The sequence below is a fragment of the Fomitopsis serialis genome (assembly GCF_022376445.1).
Source record: "Fomitopsis serialis strain Sig1Antser10 chromosome Unknown B0H18scaffold_60, whole genome shotgun sequence".
Lineage (NCBI taxonomy): Eukaryota > Fungi > Basidiomycota > Agaricomycetes > Polyporales > Fomitopsidaceae > Fomitopsis > Fomitopsis serialis.
Window position 1 is genome coordinate 1 of NW_025955020.1, and position 18,764 is coordinate 18,764.

General features: G+C 54.1%; 5 protein-coding genes across 5 annotated transcripts; 2 read left to right on the forward strand and 3 right to left on the reverse strand.

Moving 5' to 3' along the window:
* Positions 1-1,019, forward strand: B0H18DRAFT_558615 (uncharacterized protein; the record flags this gene model as incomplete). The annotated part of the gene is made up of 2 exons (XM_048038598.1): positions 1-71; positions 130-1,019. Coding segments are annotated over 2 exons (553 nt in total), but the record flags the coding sequence as incomplete, so codon positions are not given.
* Positions 1,020-2,416: 1,397 nt separating this feature from the next.
* B0H18DRAFT_558683 (uncharacterized protein) lies at positions 2,417-3,405 on the reverse strand. Its single transcript, XM_048038599.1, has one exon. It carries the CDS (start codon positions 3,305-3,307, stop codon positions 2,591-2,593), a length of 717 nt encoding a protein of 238 aa, XP_047890767.1. The 5' UTR covers positions 3,308-3,405; the 3' UTR covers positions 2,417-2,590.
* An 817-nt stretch (positions 3,406-4,222) lies between these two features.
* B0H18DRAFT_1095648 (Formamidopyrimidine-DNA glycosylase N-terminal domain-containing protein) lies at positions 4,223-5,738 on the reverse strand (the record flags this gene model as incomplete). The annotated part of the gene is made up of 9 exons (XM_048032425.1): positions 5,602-5,738; positions 5,409-5,521; positions 5,304-5,349; positions 5,171-5,247; positions 5,014-5,116; positions 4,724-4,984; positions 4,612-4,653; positions 4,507-4,589; positions 4,223-4,348 (listed from the first exon to the last, which is right to left on the reverse strand). Exons 1-9 carry the CDS (start codon positions 5,615-5,617, stop codon positions 4,223-4,225), a joined length of 867 nt encoding a protein of 288 aa, XP_047890768.1. The 5' UTR covers positions 5,618-5,738.
* Positions 5,739-5,930: 192 nt separating this feature from the next.
* On the forward strand, positions 5,931-8,160 carry B0H18DRAFT_1086101 (uncharacterized protein; the record flags this gene model as incomplete). Its single annotated transcript, XM_048031994.1, has 11 exons — positions 5,931-6,027; positions 6,082-6,093; positions 6,147-6,215; positions 6,481-6,577; positions 6,630-6,661; positions 6,721-6,741; positions 6,810-6,951; positions 7,199-7,611; positions 7,666-7,743; positions 7,797-7,804; positions 7,978-8,160. 11 exons carry the CDS (start codon positions 5,931-5,933, stop codon positions 8,158-8,160), a joined length of 1,152 nt encoding a protein of 383 aa, XP_047890769.1.
* Positions 8,161-8,513: 353 nt separating this feature from the next.
* On the reverse strand, positions 8,514-18,402 carry B0H18DRAFT_1121361 (histidine kinase; the record flags this gene model as incomplete). The annotated part of the gene is made up of 57 exons (XM_048034322.1): positions 8,514-8,602; positions 8,654-8,746; positions 8,799-8,882; positions 8,930-8,980; positions 9,030-9,122; positions 9,172-9,712; positions 9,763-9,970; positions 10,017-10,043; positions 10,094-10,217; positions 10,269-10,301; positions 10,352-10,430; positions 10,480-10,526; positions 10,575-10,617; positions 10,675-10,712; positions 10,759-10,823; positions 10,879-10,931; positions 10,991-11,337; positions 11,393-11,451; positions 11,502-11,604; positions 11,657-11,931; positions 11,982-12,082; positions 12,141-12,192; positions 12,244-12,308; positions 12,362-12,410; positions 12,460-12,588; positions 12,644-12,729; positions 12,779-12,794; positions 12,852-12,996; positions 13,032-13,104; positions 13,160-13,188; positions 13,236-13,297; positions 13,348-13,461; positions 13,515-13,711; positions 13,761-13,784; positions 13,839-13,894; positions 13,946-14,266; positions 14,315-14,331; positions 14,387-14,487; positions 14,538-14,634; positions 14,686-14,750; positions 14,806-14,890; positions 14,941-15,281; positions 15,342-15,557; positions 15,612-15,626; positions 15,697-15,987; positions 16,104-16,165; positions 16,220-16,266; positions 16,324-16,682; positions 16,737-16,760; positions 16,830-16,871; positions 16,927-17,046; positions 17,107-17,315; positions 17,383-17,556; positions 17,608-17,630; positions 17,680-17,721; positions 17,771-18,012; positions 18,082-18,402. The coding sequence occupies 57 exons, from the start codon at positions 18,400-18,402 to the stop codon at positions 8,514-8,516; spliced, it is 6,864 nt and encodes a 2,287-aa protein (XP_047890770.1).
* Positions 18,403-18,764: the final 362 nt, after the last annotated feature.

Genomic DNA, 18,764 nt, shown 5'->3' on the forward strand with positions numbered 1-18,764 from the left:
CCCGCCTAAGCAATACCCACGGTATCCCAAGATACCGTTCTCACAAGTTCTTCCGAAAGCTTCGCCACAAGGTACTACTCAGTGTTCGGCGCGATCGAGTATCACTGGACGCTACATCTGCGCATATAGCCCTCGACCTCCTGGAACGCCTTCTGCAATTCGATCCCTCGAAGCGGATCACAGCCGCCGACGCCCTCTCACATCCCTACTTCACGGGCTCGGTGCCTATCGGCCTCCCCGCACCCGCACCCGGGTCCATGGCACCACCCGCATACAACTACCCCCACCCTCACGCACACCAACAACAGCAGATCTCGCAGCAGCAACAGCAGCAGCAGGCGCATGCGCAAGCACAAGCCCAGGCACAGGCGCAAGCTCAGGCGGCGTATCTGCAGGCGCAGGCGGGGATGGGGCATGGGCCTGCGGCGATCTCGTCCGGGCAACCTCCGGCGCCGGCGGCGTATGCGTCGCGCGATCACCAGCTGTACCAGCAGCAACAGCACGCACAAGCTCAGGCTCAGGCGATGATGGCGCAGCAGGCTCATATGCAAGCGGGACAGGCCCAGTACGGCATGCAGTACCCGCAGCAGTATGCCGCTGGACCCGTGTAGTGCGTCCTCTGCCGAGTTCCCGGTGTAATGGACAGCCTCTTTCTCTGTTCGATGTGCGCCGACTTCTCTTCGTTCGCGTTTGGTATGTCACCGTTGTTCGCCGCCACGGACGGTATGTGGCGCGCGCGCCCCAGCTTAAGTTATGTATGTCGTTCCGCGCTGTACAAGGATAGGATTCGTTAGACGTCATCGGCAATGTACACTACAGCACGATGTTCTTATGTTAGGGCTTATATAGGCAGCGTTCCTACTGTACATTAGAGCCAACATATAATTGTACACTGTGAGGCAGCTGTTTGTGTAGCTTAGACAAGACGATTGCGATCTAAGCGGTATCAGTTGTCTTCCGAATAGGGTTCAACACCAGTCTTCTTTCTACCTTCGAATGGACGCATACTAATAGTGACTATTTGGCATATCACCCAACGAGGTAGCAAGCATGTATCAGGTACGATTGTTATCCTCAAACCGTGATTACACTAACAAGGAACATGCAGAGACTCAGATCGTAATAAGTCAAGCTGACATACACGTGAACTCATCCTGGTCCGTGCGCTGTAAAATCCCAGGCAGAGCAGAGCAGTCCGGGTGAAACAAGGGGGAAAATCGGAAAATCGGATAGATGCTGTCATCCTGAGTACACTACACGCCTCCGACGGTCCGACCGCGCGCGTGGCGGTTCTGACGATCTCAACGTCCAGGTGAATGCGCTAGGAATAGCCCGGGCCACTTGCAATGCGGCTGTCGCTTCCTATAAGATAACAGTGGGTGCAGGACGAACGGTCAGTCCTCCTGTGCTGATGACAATCTAAGGTGGTTCACTTACCCTCTATCGCCCACAGGTCCTCCGTCAACCCCCACCCCAGATGCCGAAGGCGGACAGACGATTGTGTTGCAAGTGGCCACCTTGCAACACAGCCGCCCAGTCACTCCGCCTTCGGCACCTTCCCCCTGCCTCCGCCTTCGGCACCTTCCCTCGCGCCTCCGTCCTCCGCTGGGCGACGACCTAAGGGGTGTTGTTAGTGAGAGCCAGCAGAGTGAGTCGAAAAGAAGCTACCCATTATTCATTTGCACGGCAGGCTGAAACCTACGTAACTCAGTAGACACGAGAAGCCCCGGGACATATCTAGAAGAGAACGGAAGTTCAGTACGGAGTGCTACGAAGGTGAAACGAAAGCACTTACCTCCTGCTAGCCCGCACCCGTCCAGCCCGCACCCGTCCAGCCCTCACCCATCCAGCCCTCACCCATCCAGCCCTCAACCGTCCGTCCAGCCCTCCCCCTCACCCGTCCAACCCCCCTCGCCTCCCCCAAGATGACGAGGACTGAGAAACGATTGCACTGCAAGTGGCCGCTTGCAAGGCAGCCGCCTACCCGTCCACGCCACCTACACCCCCGATCCCCTCCCGGTCCCGCAAACGCTCCGGAAGACCTGCGCAGAACGTCAGTGAGGATAGGTGAAACAAATTGAGACCACTACTCTTTGTTGTGCATCGGTCTTGACAGAGTTGACAGACGGTCGTTCAGGTCTACAGGCACTGGTCAGTAGTCGGACTGAAACGAGATGAAACGAAGGGGTACTTGGCCATGCACCGAACGCGCCTTGAGATGTCGAAAACTTGAGGAACCTAGGAGGGAGCACTCAAGGCAGTCAGTGAAGTGTTCTCAACCCCGTACAAAGCAGAAGACTCACCTTCTTCGTAGACGCCCTTCCTCGCCTCCCCCGTCGAGCGGCGGAGGATGCGCAGGTATCAGAGTCGAGGAGGCGAACGCAATACGACTGGCCAATCGCATGCGGCCGCCTCGCCGACCCATCCTCCCCCGCATCCACCGTCGACCGGCCTCAAGCTACCCCTCGCCATGCACGACCTGAAATGAAAGAGAGCAAAGGGGTCAGTGAGTGAACAACAAATAATGAGAACGAAACGGACTCGTCTTTCGAAGAACTCGATGTTAGTCGAAGCCCTGTGAAGAGGTACGTTACGGATGAGATTCAAAAGAAATCCGCGGGATGTAGGCAGGAGGTAACTCGGGGCATGACTCCCGAGTCAACACTCCGCCAGATCCGTTGGCTATACTTGACCGCCGCCCTCCTGGTCCCGGTCCCGGTCCCGGTCTTCGTCCTGGTCTTGAGCAGCACACCGTCCCTAGTCTTGAGGTTGAAGAGGAATCCTGGAACTGAAACGCAAAGATCAACGCAGACGAAGATGGTACGCGGACACTATTTTGTGCTTTAGTCTTCGAACTGTTTTTCTCTTTTGCCCTTTTTTTAGAAACCTGAACCCGAACCACGAACTCGAATCCCAGAGCGCAGCGGTAGACCATGATGTCTCCGCGCACCCAAATGCCAGGACGAAGTGCTTTCTCGGAGGCTTCTGCGACCCCTCGAGGCCTAGGATTATCTCGACGGTTCGCTTCCACACCCCAGTCCAACACCCAATCCTGGCTTTTCTGACTGGCGACCACCACCCCCGTAGATCGCACAGTCCAATTGCCAACGGCCGCTTTCAGTCTCGACCAGCAGCCAGACTTGAAACACCAGGACAACGCGCGCCCGCGCGCGACAGCCCTGAAGCCCCTCTGCTGGACTGCTGGCGTCGTCAACTGCGCCACCGCTGGAACACATTCCCCAACGCCAATTGAACGTCGCACCCGCCCGCCTGTGAGTCGGCGGTACCACGGCATACGACGCTCCATCAACCAGACCCGCGGACGTCAAGCCCGGGCTCAGAGACCCCGGTACTTGATCGCTGCGTTCCGCTGCGCCTCCTTGAGAGACACGAGCGGAATAGTCACGCCATGAACAGGACTGTACGCACGAATGCCCGTTCCAATCTCGACGACGTTGGGGCCTTTCGCTTCCTCGTAGAGACCACGGTACTTGATCTCTGGGTTAGCCTGCGCTTCCTTGAGAGGCAAGAGCGTCATGGCGTAACCGGGGGCGGGGATGCGAGAGACGTTGCCGAGACGGTAGGCAAAGGAAGCAGTAGAAGGCATGATAACGTATGAGCGGAGAAGGTAGGAGCAGGGGTAAAACGCTGAGAAGGTGGCGGTGCAGGTGCAAGGAGTGAGGAGGACTTGCTGGTTTCCCGACCTGCCTTTTATCCCTGGAACTCGGGGCTTGGGGTTCTGACTGGTGCGTGACTTGAATGTCTTGTTTCCGATCAGCGGTCAGTTCACAGATGGTAATGCCGGCCACAGACCAGAACCGAACTGCGCTCGCCCCAAGTCGCCTACTCTCGCAAAGTAGCCTTGGACCAGGGAACGTAACCGGTACAGGCATGTAGTATACAAGACAGCGTATACAAATCCCATCATGTATGGAGAACGACGTTATCTCCACACATACATCTTACAGAGCAGACTAATTAGAAAGCGTACCAAAAAACATCAGCATGTCCTTTAGCCTCCGGATGTATCCGTTTTGACCGTCTTTTTCCGTTGTGCAACTCTTGGAAAGTGTTTAGACGTCACAGTTCGCTGGCAGACGTTCGTGATCAACAGACATGCTGAGTCGCGCAATATGAACGACAATCACCTTGCGCTTATTACTTGCTTTAACCGCACTTCATCTTCTGAAAGAGGAGTGAGGTCGCTCTCGCTCTCGCCGTGTCATCTGTACGCAGAGCAGGAGAATCGACCAGATACGCGTTGGCTTAGGCGTTGAAGCTCGGCAACGTACGCGGACGTTCGGCCTCCGACGGTAACCCACTTTATCGTGGCGGGCTTACCGTCGGGCTGTAACGTATCAGTCTAGAGTCATGTGGCACTGGTGCTGCTTGCCAATTTATTCGTTTCTTGCTCTTCTTTCCTTTCCCCTGTGGGCGTGTCATTAATCCTTAGTCCTTCAAGTAACTACTCCCCTGGAAAATGACGAACCCAACGGTGTTAATAACCAATGTCAGGAACTTCGAGTCGTCCGCGTTGACCTCTACAGCGATGCGGCAAACCTCGAGATGTGCATGTGCAATGCCTTGAGCTGCTCGTCATTGAGAGTAAACAGCGTTCTTCTGGGTGTACACGAGCATGATAGAGGATTTCATCTATGATGAAGAAGCGTCAGAAACGGGGAGCCTTCGCGCTATCACCGCGTCGTAGATGGTCTGCACTAACCTGCGACCCAATTTCCGACACCTGCGCTGAATGACTGATCAAGTAGCAGCGCTTTGATAGGGCATCTTCGCTTCAGGACGGTCTCCTTGAACCAGGCCAAGTCAGGCATAGACAGGATGGGATCGAACCCAAGTGCGGAGATAGGTGGTTCTGTGAGGGGGCTCGCGCACAACCGTATCCGACCGAGACGACGAGCGTCCAAAAAGGCCAACTGAGTAATGTCTTGTGTCTCCGAATGCTGGATGTGAAGGATGAACTGGACTCCATTGCTCTATAGGCGTTGATTTAACATAGGAACTGTACACATGCCTTCATGAATCTCGGCGGCCAGCCTGAGTCTGTGGAAGCCTTCCTCGGTGTCTCTTTGTAGTACGTGGCCAATTGACCCTTCACCTTTCGTCCGGGCTTCAGTAAGGCCACGGTATCACTGACAACCAAAAGTGCTACCTGTAGCATGCCGGTCATGCCAAAGTGCAGCACGGGCATCTTGCCTTTGCCGTCTAGCTCCAAGTAGAACACCTTGCCTGTTTGCTGCATGTAGATCTTCCGACTGCAGAGGTACATACAACTACACACGCACCATATCTACCCACGTTTGTGACGCGGCGACCTTTGATACTTCGGGCCTGCTAGCCGTTCAGCTTCATGCACAACATCGATATCAGGCCTGAGTCGGATGACTTACGAATTCAGTGTGGCTGCTGCCAGAGTAGACTATATTATCTTCTACGGTTTCCACTTCAATAATCATGTTCCCGAGTGCAACCTCTCTAACAAGCTTGGCCGCACGTTCAACTTCTGCATGGCTGGAGTCTCAGCTGTTACCGTGTTTGAACGAAAGCAATTCGGGGATAAGGACTGTGCATTCATCAACTCACCTGGAAGCTCCGGCATGACGCGTTCGGAAGTGGAACTGGGCTTGACCTTATCTACGACTTTGGCGTTGTGCAACGCATCATGGTCTCAAGCAATCTCTCGAGCTGGTGCCGATGGTTCCAAGTTGGTTGACGGCGTCAGTGGCACCGTCGGTGTCCCGGAAAGGCAATTGTGTAGATCGTTTTCGCGGGACCGGGACGCGCCCGGCTCATCGTCACGGTATGACTGTAGTAACTGAGAGGGTGTTGCACCCGCTCCTTTGACCCCCCACAGCGCTTCTGGCCTACTGCTTCATGTAAATAGGTTCTGCCTGGTTGGAAGGGAGGAGACTATGACCGGAGACAAAACAGCATGCTCCAGGCTTTCGGAAGATCGCTCACGGCCACGGGGACTGAAATGGAGATCTTCTATGTGGTTTGTTACGACTGGTAAGTCAGGACTCAGTATCCCCAGCATAGTCCCTTGCTCATGTGGACGGCTAGTCGTTGGTCTAGGTGAGTCTGCATCTTGTGTAACATTAGCAAGGTCTGAACAGACTCGACCTCAGGAGTTACGACTGATCTCCTCGTTTACTCACTCATTGTACCAATCATTCCGTTCCAACTAGAAAATCTGGGTACTCAGGGGTCTCAGGTTTGGTCGGATGGCTCCTCTTCGCATACGTAAGCTCGTTACAATGCGAAGTATCCTCTGCTACGATTGACTGCCGTACTGTGTCTAGTCAGCCGGATCGTCATATGTACGTGGATAGATGCGACTTTGCTCAGAAACACTGACTTCGAAACATCTCCCCCAGTCACGCCCCAATCGCACACTTGTCAGAAAAGTACAATAATCGACAGATCCACTCTCGGCGGCTTGATTCTCTCATAGGAGCGCAGATCATGTTCATGTTAGCTCCGCCTACTGGCTATGGTCATCGCACGCTTTACAAGGCGTGAGCTCAACGGTCATCTGGGTTGCTGGACTTGCGCTCTTGTACGCCCATCTCTCCATCTCGCTTCTGGTAACATCTGACATATCGTCCTAGATGTGACAGTGTACCAGAGAGTTCTGTCGGGAGTGAGTTGAATTGCTGCGCACTTATCTCGGTTGCTCATGTTACGAAAACGTGTGTCAAGGACAACTCGGTATCGCGATGAGTGGCCTGTCTATTGGGTACGAGCATCCGTTCGCGCTGCATTACTATCTACTGAACTACGTATGCCAGATTCCTCGTCGGCCCCCCGTATCAGGAGCCTCTACGATAAATTTGGATTCCACGGCCCCTTCATCTTCGGCATCATCATCACGGCTATAGACCTCATCGGCCGGCTCCTGGTCATCGAGCGGAAACATGCGATTCTCTGGGCGTGACCCTGCTGCGTCCGCGAAGGCGGACCCAGAAGGGCAGACTCAGCCCAAGCAGGACACTGGAGAGCTAGACGTCGCACCTGAGCCATCGCCTGCTCTTGGACAGGAAGAGAAGGAAGAAGGCGAAAATGCCAGGGTTGCTGAGGTGCAAGGCTCTCAACCCGAACGGGTAGACACAATGGGCGATGCCGCTCCAATCCACAAGCGACGCAGATCCACCTGTCCCTACTGGCTGTCCTGGCTAAGCTCTGAAGTCTGTGAGAGCCGACGCCGTTTTCGCATGCACGCTGTTATACGCGTACGTAGCCGCCATCATCCTGCACTGGCACTGAACCTAATCGTCTTCGGTGCCAAGGTGGATACTTTCCAGTCAGGAACCAGCACTTCCGCTTCACCTCCAGGACGTATGGAAGTTCAATCATCCAAGGTGGGGCTGGTGTACATCGCCGCGGTGGTGCCCACCTATTCTGTACGTGGCGCCATCCGTTCGGGCCAATCGTTGTTAAGTTCGCGTAGCCTCCACCATAACCGGTTACTTCGTCGACAAACTGGGGACAGGTCCAATCGTAGTCGCCTCGCTCGCTTTTCGCTGCCCTGGATCCTCGTGCTCATCGTGCAATCGTCGCTTCCTCTGTTCATCGTCGTGTTCGCCCTAGCCAGTAAGCTAATCCAAACAGTGTGTGTCCTGGCCCGGCACTCACACTTGCGAACAGACTTCGGCGTGGCTGGGACGGTATCCCCGCTGACGGCGGAGCTCGCGGCGGTGACACGACAGCTGAATGGCGTTGGCTGTCCGTTCGTCTTCGCTTCACACATCATCACTCTGCTGAGCAGCTTCCGGTAGATGCACACGTGTACGGCGCGTTCAACATGGCGTATGGCATTGGCTCAGCCCGTAAGTGCTAGCTCGTCATCCTCGAATGCATGCCGTTCTGACTCACGAACAGTGGGGCCTATCATCGGTGGTCAAGTAAGTGAAGCGCCAGTCGGGCCAGGTTCTCTGCTTGCTCACTCGTCGTTCCTAGTTATACGATCATCTCGCACGAGGTTGGATGGCGATCTGTCTGTTTGGTGCTGGCTCCGCGCTACTAGCTATGATGCTGGCCATCACGTCCTTCGGCGACGTGACCGTGTTGTCGCGCATCCGGGGAAAGATGACAGAACACTCCATATTTGCGACCGAGACTCGCCGTAGTAATGATGCATGACCCACACTATCAGTGGCATTCCCGACGTCTCACTGCTGGCGCACATTCCTCAAGCTGTTGGGAACTAGATGTGTGCTTCCCGTATGATTACTGTATGGGAAGGCATGATACACGAACACGTAAAGTACATATTGCAAGTGAGTACGGTAGCCAGTGTAGTAGATAAGGATAAATGGAGTGCTACATGTCAGGGTATATCTAGTCTGGAGGGTGTATATCACAGTACAGTCGTAGGGGATACGGTAGCAAATGCGAGGTACACTGGATGCGTGCAGCAAAGCGATACAGATGCGTTCAGTTGTGATATGCAGGATAGCGGTATGTCAGAGAACTTGTCCGGTGAGTTGTAGCGTTCATGTCTGTGATGTTGATGGGCCAGGATCTTCCAGTTCCTGTCGCATTAAGGGCTCTCCATAACTTGTCAATAGAGTCAACAGGTCCCCTTCTGTGTTATTCAGTCAAGCGCAGGAGGTCACGAAAACGGTGTTCCTACCTCTTTTCATTGGTTTGGTGAAGAATCCATTCATGCCAGAACTGAGGCACAGCTGCTTGGTTGACTCTTGGGCATCAGCGCTGAGGGCGACGACTAGGGAAGTTTTCAGCATCTTTCGATCATAATACGCAAGCCGATGTCGTACTTGGTAGTTGTACAGGCAGTTTACGCCTGTTCTCCATGACGCGCAGCCGTTTGCAAGCCTCGACGCCGTCACATATAGGCATATCTGCGAGACAGTGAGACCCAGTAAGTGGACAGATGACATGTACATACGATGGTCAAACAGTGCAACACTGAAGTAACCAGGATCGTGCTTCTCCCATTCTTGAGGCACCGATTAGTCTCGATCTGAGAAATACAACTCTTTACATACCGGTGATAGCCTCCTCGCCGTTTGACGTAGCAACAACATTCAGCTGATACTTTTGAAGCTGAGCGATGAGCAGCTTCTGGGCCACTGGGTTATCTGCGACAAAATTAATCACAACTTACATGAAGCCAGGAAACCGACTGACCTTCGGCGATGAGCACATTGCCGTGCAGGGTTCGCCGCGCAAGTGCCTCTTCTTCCCGGATTGCAGATGCATTCGTCACTGGCACCAATGGGACCTGAGCAGGAAGATTCTTGAGACTGGCAAGAGTCTGAAGCAGCCTGACTTGACGGGGTGGCTTGGTGACGCGAATGATCCCTGAAGCTCCATCGCCGCCCGGTTTAAGAATCGGATGGTCTGCAAGGTTATCCGTAGTTGGAGTAAACAGATGGACGATCTTCGTATCCTGAAGTGATGGCAACGACGACGCCTGCAAGATCCGAGTGAAGTCGTCAATGGGAGCCTCTGACTGATCATCCAAAATGACGAAGTCCACAGGATCTTGGGGTTGGGCGTTAGAAATATAGGTCTCTGCCTCCGGGGTTGACGGGACAGTCGTGATTGAGAAACCCTTCAACATGGTACATAGGAGTGCCTGGGTGGCGCTCGATGCGGAACTCAACAGCACACGCAACGGCCGCTCGCTGAGTAGCTGGGTCTGAAGACGGGAGACTTCCGCTGAGACCTGCAGCGAAGTGAGTAGCCGACTCTGTGACCATACGCCCCAAAGCGCACCTGTCGCGACTCCTCCGATTCATAAATCTTGACGGGAAGCGTGAACCAAAAAACAGACCCAACACCAAGCTCCGATTGAACGCCGATGGCACCGCCCATAAGCTTGACCAACTGCCGGGAGATGGACAGGCCCAATCCAGTGCCGCCGAATCGTCTGGTCGACGAGTTGTCCGCTTGTTGGAAGGGTACGAACAGGAGGTCAACGTCGCTGAACGATAATGAGCTACCATTCAAGTGTAAGCAAATAGTCTCACCTTGAGCTCAGCCCTATCCCAGTGTCTCTGTCGAGTTCATGTTAGCTATTACAGACGGTACGGAATGGCATACAGACTGTATCACGAATTTGAGGTTGACTTCGTCCTTAGCAACTGGAGCGCTGTTATCGACAGAGCAAATGACTCGTACAGATCCTCCGGCGGTGAATTTGACAGCATTGCCAATCAAGTTCATGAGAACTGGAACAAGATGGTCAACGTCGCGTAGAGTGACTGTTCGTTCGCACTGACCTTGACGAATGCGAGCGTAATCCGCTTCGACCCCTGTTTCTGATTATAGCGAGTATCAGGCAGAAGAGGCATACGAAACGTACAAGGAGGAACATCCGATTCGATATTGTACGACAAATCCAATTTCTTCGCCGCCATGGGTAGGAGCAACTCCAAACAATCCTTGACTGGGAATCAGAAGCAACTCGACGATGAGTTGGTCTATACTCACGGCTACCATGCTCTCAATCGCGAAACCAGAGTATTCCAATTTGAGAGCTAATATTGATGTGTAAGTTGAGTAATCATTCAAAGACGACGGCTTACCTGAGGCTTCCAGCTTGCTGTAGTCCAAAATGGAGTCGATGATCTATTCCGCGACGATTGAGACCAGTGAATTTAAGCACACATAACCACGCCTGCAGACCTTCAGCAGCAATTCGCATGATTGCTTAGCAGTTTGAACTGACCAGATGTCAGTAGGCAATCTCGTGACTTTGACAGAACACACCTATCTCCCTCTGTCCTGCCGTTAATTCTGTGCCGCTGAGGAGGTCAAGCAGACCGTAGAATGAACTGACGTCATTTGAGTCAAACACTGCGTTGATGCTTTTTACCAAGGCATACAAACCTGAAGGGAGTCCGCAGTTCATGGCTCATTGAAGCGAGGAAATTACTCTTGATCTATGACACACTTGGTGGTCAAAATGTTTGATACGAACACCAAGAAAGGACCACCCAACCTTGGTCGCTTTCAGTGCGTCTTCCCGACTTCTCCGCGCAGCCTCAAGAGCATCTCTTTGCGCTGCAATCATCTTCAAGTTCTCGCGAGTACCAGCTTGCACCGAGCGGAACAGCAACGCGTTCGAGATGCCAATACTGGCTTGTTGGCAAAGGAGGGTTAGAAGTGTGACTGTGTTCGGAGAGAATGCATATTTTGAAGCCAAATAGACCGCTCCGAAAGTCTGTCCACGGTTACTGAAGATAGGTAAGCAGATCACCGAACGATATGAGCTTTGCTGAGCTTCGGACGAAAAGCGCGGTTCGGTAGAGACGTCTTCGTAATACACTCGCTCCTTTGTATTGAGGGCTGCGTCCGCCTGTAAGACTTCGAGCTGTCCTATATACCAATCAAGTGCACTCACCATGCTGGATTATGACCTTACGCAATGGGTCAGCAATTTCGCGCACGGATAATGGATCCCTAGATGTGTTCTTAGAAGGCCCACACAGATTGCGCACGACTCGACTCACTCATGGACTTGACATGACTCTGGAGGGATCATACTAGTGGCAACGGTATAATCCCCTGCTTCCCTTGCAATGACGACGCAGGTATACTGACTGCCGGAATTCTCTGTATGGGAGCTGAGATTCATCGCAAGTGGGATATTATATCATAACCTTACCAGTAGCAATCTCCGTGAGCCGTTGAAGGGCCATGGGCAAGTTGATGTCACTAGAGATGTCTTTGCTCCACTTCAGTATCGATGCCAGATCTGACGCATTCATGGAAGAAAGGTCATCTTCCTCATAGTGATCCGTTTTCCGTTCGTAGGTACCGGCAGCACGTGCATCGGATGTCATGATAGCACTGTCTGTCTGGACGGCTACGTCAGATGTATAGGCATGCCGTTTGAGAACATATTGCGCCCGATTATCCACGCAGGAGGACAGGTAGTTGCTGGGAAAATGTCATTCATCATTGATGATGACAAGTCGAGAACAACGCACACTATGCCGCGAGCACCCCATTGCGCTTGACGAGCGATACCTCGTCGCTGGAGTTCTCCACCTAAGCCTTCAACGCCGACGTGCACAAAATGGCTTCCTTGCTGTTGGAACACACGTTGAGACACATGGAGACGGAAGACCAAGCTCAGGAAAGCGCACGAGGAACATAGCCCAGCCACTCTCAAGCAACCAGTCGTTGTTGACCGCGAGTCTAGGTCAATCTCAGCACTTGCATAGCAAATTCGATCTTGTAGCAACTTACTTCACTGCGACATCATACAGCTTGAAGGCGTCGGGACTGTTGGTGAGAGATGCCATCTCTGCGTCCTATTGGAGTACGTCAACTACGTATAGTCAAGGGTCATAAGACAGCAACGCACTATGAGAGCCACCCATGCACTGGTATTGACAGGACTTGGCGACAACCACCTGGAAACATGCCATTAGCCACAGACCAATCGCTTCGACGCAGCCTTACTTTCTGATATACGACTGATTGAGTTCAATCTGCTTCAAATATTTGGAACGCGTCTCTACATCCAGGTCGCCAGCTCGTATGCACTGGATCATGGCTAAGACATGGAAGAAAAGGGAGTAACGAGTGTGCCTATGACTGTGTGCCACGTAAGTGCAAACTCTTGGATTGAAAATGCGCGACTCACTTTGGATGTTTATCGCGCGTATCGTAGACGCAGAATCCTAAAGCAGCAGCCTCGTTGGCGAAGCCGAGGCAAAACAGTCCGACGACCTGAAGATGTTGTGAACATGCGAGGATGGTACAAGACAATGCAACATACCTTGTACGCTTTATACCTTGAAGATGGTGATATGTTCAACAGCTGACCGAGGAAACACTATGCTCCCACGTACCAACTCAACGCGACATCGGGTGTGCCGCATGCCTCCGATGCACGGGCGAAGTATTCGGTCTCGTTGAACGTCTCGGTGTCGAAGACTGCGGCCGGAGACTCAGCATACGTATAGCCTCCAATGGCACGAACACAGTTCAAGATCCCTGTTGGAGGTCAGCATATGTCCGAGACAACTAACCGCGGGTTTTCTTGCCTTGCGCTACGATGGAAAGGTCGCCACTGGGTGCCCATTGCGAAACGTCGCTTAGACACTATGGTTGCGCTGCATCAGTGATGTATATTGCCTCAGTGAAGGCCAGTACTCACCTCTTCCGCGTTTACCACCAGCTCGCTGACTGAAGAATCATGAGCGAACGTCTCCAGAAGTCTGGAATTGACATACCATGTTCGCATATCCAAAGTCTCGTCTGGAGTAGATGAATGCTGGCGAAGCTCGTATATATCCTAAATTGCGGTGAGCTGCGAGATATACAGCGACTATTTCGTGGACTTACTTGTCACCAGCACTCTGGCCATATTTCAAGGCTTCCTCCAGCCGTGTCAAGTTTGCCCGAATATGCACGTTGTCGAATCCAGACACCATGGACGAGAACAACACCAAGGCACGACTAGCTCATATGTTAACAACGTTTATGCGAAGAGAACAGGATAAAAGACTGACCACTTCTCATAGCTCGTGCCGTATTGGTCGGCGATGCGAAGGGCCAATTTACCCAAGTCCGCGGAGAATCGATAAAGCTCTCTCCGTTCAGCAGCCGCTGTTTGCTCGTCAGCCAAGGTTAGTGTTTGCTTGTGGGAACGGGCACACCTCCAAGAGCCCAGAAAAAGCCAAGCGCTGTCCCTGAGCACATACCCGAACTGCGAAACGTGTCAGTTGGTTCAAGACGAAACCAGCACATCGATAGACTTGCCGCAAAGCTAATTGGACGGTCTGGGATATCGATGAGCAAAGAACTGATACGAAAGAAGAACCAACTTGGCTTACTGTGAGACCGATAACATCCGCAAATCCTTCCCCGGAGCTCCAGTAGGCGTTGTGGCCTGTCACCTCATGAGCGGCGCACATCTCGGTAAGCAGCGAGCCGTTCTTACCGGCATCGTTCAGCAAAGAAATGGCCAGATCCGTCTTTGAGTCCCTCGCACGAGGTATAGCGAGAATGTCGTCAAAGCCTACGGCAAGGATTTCGTTCTTGACCTGCTCGAACATCTGGTCTGCTTCTCGACGAGTAGGGGCTGCATTCACGTCCACGCCCAGAAGATGCAGACCCTGCAGCGTGTCAGACAGCGCAGCCTTGTAGTTTCCACGCATCCAATGGTTCTTCGAGCGTGTGCGTAGCATGCGGACCTTGCTTTCGAGGTCCTCTACACGGTGAAGGCACTCATTGATCAGATAGTCAGACGTAGCGAAGTCACCTACAACGGACGTTAGCGTCTATCTAGCCCTTGAGCCGGACCAAATACCTTTCCACGTGTAGAGCCTACGCGCAAAAGCATGTCAGCGGATAGAGCGCAGCAGTAGAGATCAAGACATACTCAGCGAGCTTCAAACTCAATGAGGTAGTTCGATCAAGATCGGACGCCCACGACGTAGCATCCAAAAGTGATTGTGCGTTGATGTACGATTGCAGAGCCAACTGTGTTCTACGTCATCGACTGCTACGGCATCATACAGAACACTTCTTACCTCATGCGCGCCACGAGCCGTAGCGGAATCACCGGCGTCGATTGACAATTGCAGCAGCTCATCGCGCTTCGCGTGCTCTCGCAGGAGAGGGAGACATCTGTGCCCGCTGTGAGACTAATCACTCTGATGAAAAGGGGGTCAAACTTACTTCTTAGCATGCTCCGCGATGCGATATACATCGGGAGTGGACTCGTGCAGCATCATGAGGATGATCTGAATGTAAAACCGGTGAGTCTTCTTCCGTGCGAGGACATTCAGAACGACATACTCTAAACGACATCTTCGATATGACATCCGCAGGGAGCTGCTCAGCCTCAGCCTGTGTAGCCTGGCGATAGCGGTCATGCGAGAAGCTGCACATATCTCGCGCCCGCTGCACGAGCCACCCCTCCGTGATCGCAACTTGCAGTCCTCGCATGATCCACGACTGCTCGAGCCCAGCTGGCTCTCGTTGATGCTCGACACCATCGAAACCGCCTTCGAGACGTTCCACATGTCTTCAGCCTCCTCGTCGCTTCCGCTGCTCCCGCTCGAGTCTTCCCAGTCCATGAGCAGGGCGACCTCGGCGACCTTGAACGTGGGTCCGAAGAACGACGCCCATGTGAGAAACTTCTTGGCGTCCTCTGAAAGCTCACGGAAGTGATTCAGGAGGAATGTCAAATCGCTGGGATCTGCGATCATCTTGTTGCCGTGCAGACTGGGCTCGATTGCCGAGATGTCATACTCCCAGTGTTCTTCTCCCAGCTGAACGTATCTATGTAACTTATGAGCACAGAATTTCACCGAGCCAAAGAGTACGCGTACATGATGCTGCCGTTGCAGAGTCATGAGAATGTTCCTCGCAGAGAAGGCATTGCCCAAGATGCGGCGTGGACGAGCTCGACAGGTTGGCGCAGTCCTCCTTCGCCTACGCAGCGTGCGCGAGACCATGTTTGCTATGGCGCTGTAGCGAGCGGCTCGAGATTTATCCATGTCGTGGACTTGCTCGTGAACGTTGCTCGGATCCTGTCTACGGCCTCCCTGGAATGACGTATGCATCAGTGTCAAGCATCCCAGTTGCAGACGCGTACTCACGGTTGTCCGACCGAACTGTGGCAAACACGAGCTGCGGGAAGGTAAACCTTGATACCAAAACGTTGAATACGTGATTGCAACTCACGATGCGCGTCCGTGAATTCACCAGCGCGTTGATCAGATCGAGTGACGAGTCGCTCGCGTCATGCAAGTCATCCAAGAATAGCGCAACAACCGTGTCTCTGCCAATACCGAGAACACACTCTGGAACAAACTCTGAACCTTGCCCGAAGCTCATGTGTCTCCAACGATTCCGGCGGCGCCTCGAGCGTGATATCGAACAGGCTGAGGATGTCCCGAGCTCCGGCGCGCCCTCGTACAGCAGGGGCACGTTGCGGAGCTGCGGGCCCAGCTGCTTCTTGAGCGCCGTCACGAACTGTGGAGGTCCGTGTGGAACACGATGAGTTGACGCAGAACGGACGACAGACATGCGAGCTATGCAGACATTGACGTCAACGGGTTTGCGCGGGGGCTGAAGCGGTGCAGACTTACCAGAGACGAGAACGGCGCCGCCTCGACGTCAGAGAACTTAGCTTGTCCCCAGAGTCCGTGCGCTGTTCAATTCGTCAGTGCGCGTACACCACATCTACTTGTCGCAGGCAACCTACACCTCCAGCGCGCCTGATGCGCGAGAACCAACGAGCTCTTCCCGGCGCTACAATGCGAAGATTGAGTCGATCGGCATTCAACAAACGTTCATGAGGTCACTCACCCCGGAGGACCGAGGATGATGACGGCATGGGTACGCGCCCGGCCTGACGAGGGCGCCAACGCGACTCTCCTCAAGCCGTCGCTGCCAGTCATCCCACCGGTGCTGATGCTCATTTGTGTGCCAGACGTGTCCGACGCCCTGAGGGACCCGACCTTCGGGCTGTTCGGGTCGGGCGTGGGCGAGCCACCGCTCCGGGACGAGCGCGAGTCGCTGCGGTCCTCCGTCGGCGAACTGTTCGTGCCCCCGCTGTCGCTGCCGGCGAGGATCGCGTTCCGCGACGCGCCGATGTAGCGCGAGTACGAGGTGGACGTATGCCGGATGATGTTCCGGACCGTCTCGAGCTCCTTCTCGCGGCCGAACTGCAAAGGCGGCGTGAATGACGGCGGACCCGACTGCATAGTGGGAGAACTTACCAGAGGACTCGGGATTGTGAATTCCTGATAATGGGTCGCGTCAGCATGCCGATCGCATGTAGAGCTGTCATGCACGTAGAGGATCGCACTCACCATGTACCTGTCCTCGGTAGCAATGTCGAAGTATGGAATCAGCTAGAATGAGACAATTCAGCTCCCGATCTCATACCGGCGAACAAACCCAATCTACCTCCGTCGACTGGTCCGACAAGACCGTGACGGCACGGAGAAGTAACCTCTGACATTGCAGCAGGTCTGCCTTGAGGCCGTAAGCGCTTTGGTATCGCATGTCCGGGTTCTTCGAGAGGAGCTACTCAATGGACGGATCAGCCTCGATGAAACCGGATTACCTTTAAATGACCATACGGACCTTGTCGATTATGAGTGCCAATACCTGCGGAATATCCCTGCGAACTTCGTGGACCGGCATCGGCCTCTTTTGCACTACGGCATGCAGAAGCTCCAAGGGGCCGCCCTCGAATGGCATAGTGCCACGACCTACCAGCAGCGTCCAAAACATGATACCTAATGAGTAGAGATCTGTCCTGTGGTCCTCATTGAGGCTTCCATGCTGCCAGTCTGCTCCGGGCTACGCGGTACTAAGCGGTGAACGACTGTGGTGCGGATGACAAGCAGAGTGACATACCGAGGTAGCAGAGCGCCTCCTTTACCTTCAACTTCTTTGCCTCTTCAAACGCGTCAGCGCTCAGCACAAACGCAGAGGGGACGCCGAACTGCTCTAACGAGACAGCGCGATTTCCAAAGTGAACCATTCGGACCAAGCCGCTGTGTGCATTGAGGTGGAACGCGTTCGCACGGACTTGAGGCGCGGTCAACTGCAGGTCAGATGCAATCGGCACAGTGTACTTACCCTCGCGATGTATGAGACCATTCCTAGACGCGCCGATGAGAACGGCGACGGGGCCAGGCGGGGATGACCTACCTGTGCATCATTTCTAGGCAATGCGTAGCTTGGATGGCGAACCTTGGGAGAGTCAATCCGTGTAATGATGGCGCGAGGGATGAGGACGCACTCTAGAAATGAAGCCAAATCCATAATCTCGATCGCCTCCATCTCTTCGACCGTGTACGGCTCCTCCATGCCCATCATGAGAATGTCCGTGTGCGAGGGCGGCGGACGCGAGCGCGATATGTCTCCTAGCAGCAGATCATTGACTTTATGGGACGGAAAGTATCGGCCTAAGATATTGAGACCAGGTGGTTCAAGAGGAGGACGACACAGTCCCCGTTGGTCCGAGGGATGGAAAGAAGTCGACTAGCCTGAGAGTGGTGCTGGATGACTCCGGGGTCGTCGACATTCGCTCCAAGCTGTGCGGACGCGCACTTGAGGATCGGCAAGTCTGAGACAGAAGAGGGGGACCCACATATGTGCTTCACGCTCCAAACACAGCGACGCGTTCGAGTGCGCCGGCACGATCTTAGCGAGCACGCCTGAACCGTCCTTCAAGCTCGTGCCCTCGGCTAGCATGGTCATGCTGCCTGTGTCCTCCCATGCTACCGCCTGCGTGACCCTGTTAATCGGGTGTAGTCCGAGGGTGCTCAGTGGGGATGTACGCGCCTTCTCGAATGTATATCCCGGTATGGACAGTATACAATCCCGGAAATAGAGGGTTGGTAGAGCTGGCTGGGCATATTTCCTCCGCATACTGGCGGACGGATGTGGGCACGCCCAGGCAGAGGATGTGGGGGATGGCGACGTGCGAGGAGTTGCGCGCAGCGACAGACGGTGCTCGGCGGCAAATTGTAGCTTATCCTGGATTGGCTGGGTGGGCGGGACGACGGACGAGGGACGCCCTCATGCCGCTGTCCCATTCGCCCGTCAGATCGACCTCACCCACTCCGCTGGCCTGGACCCCTCACACGCGGTGCCCGGTGACGTCATGTTCCTTCCTGCCACCCGCTGAGTCCGTCGGACTCTCAACTCTGCCACGCATCATTGGCCGGCCAGCCAAACTCCGCCTCTCCGCGGCGACTCCCCGATACTTACGTATGCTCCCGCATTGTAAG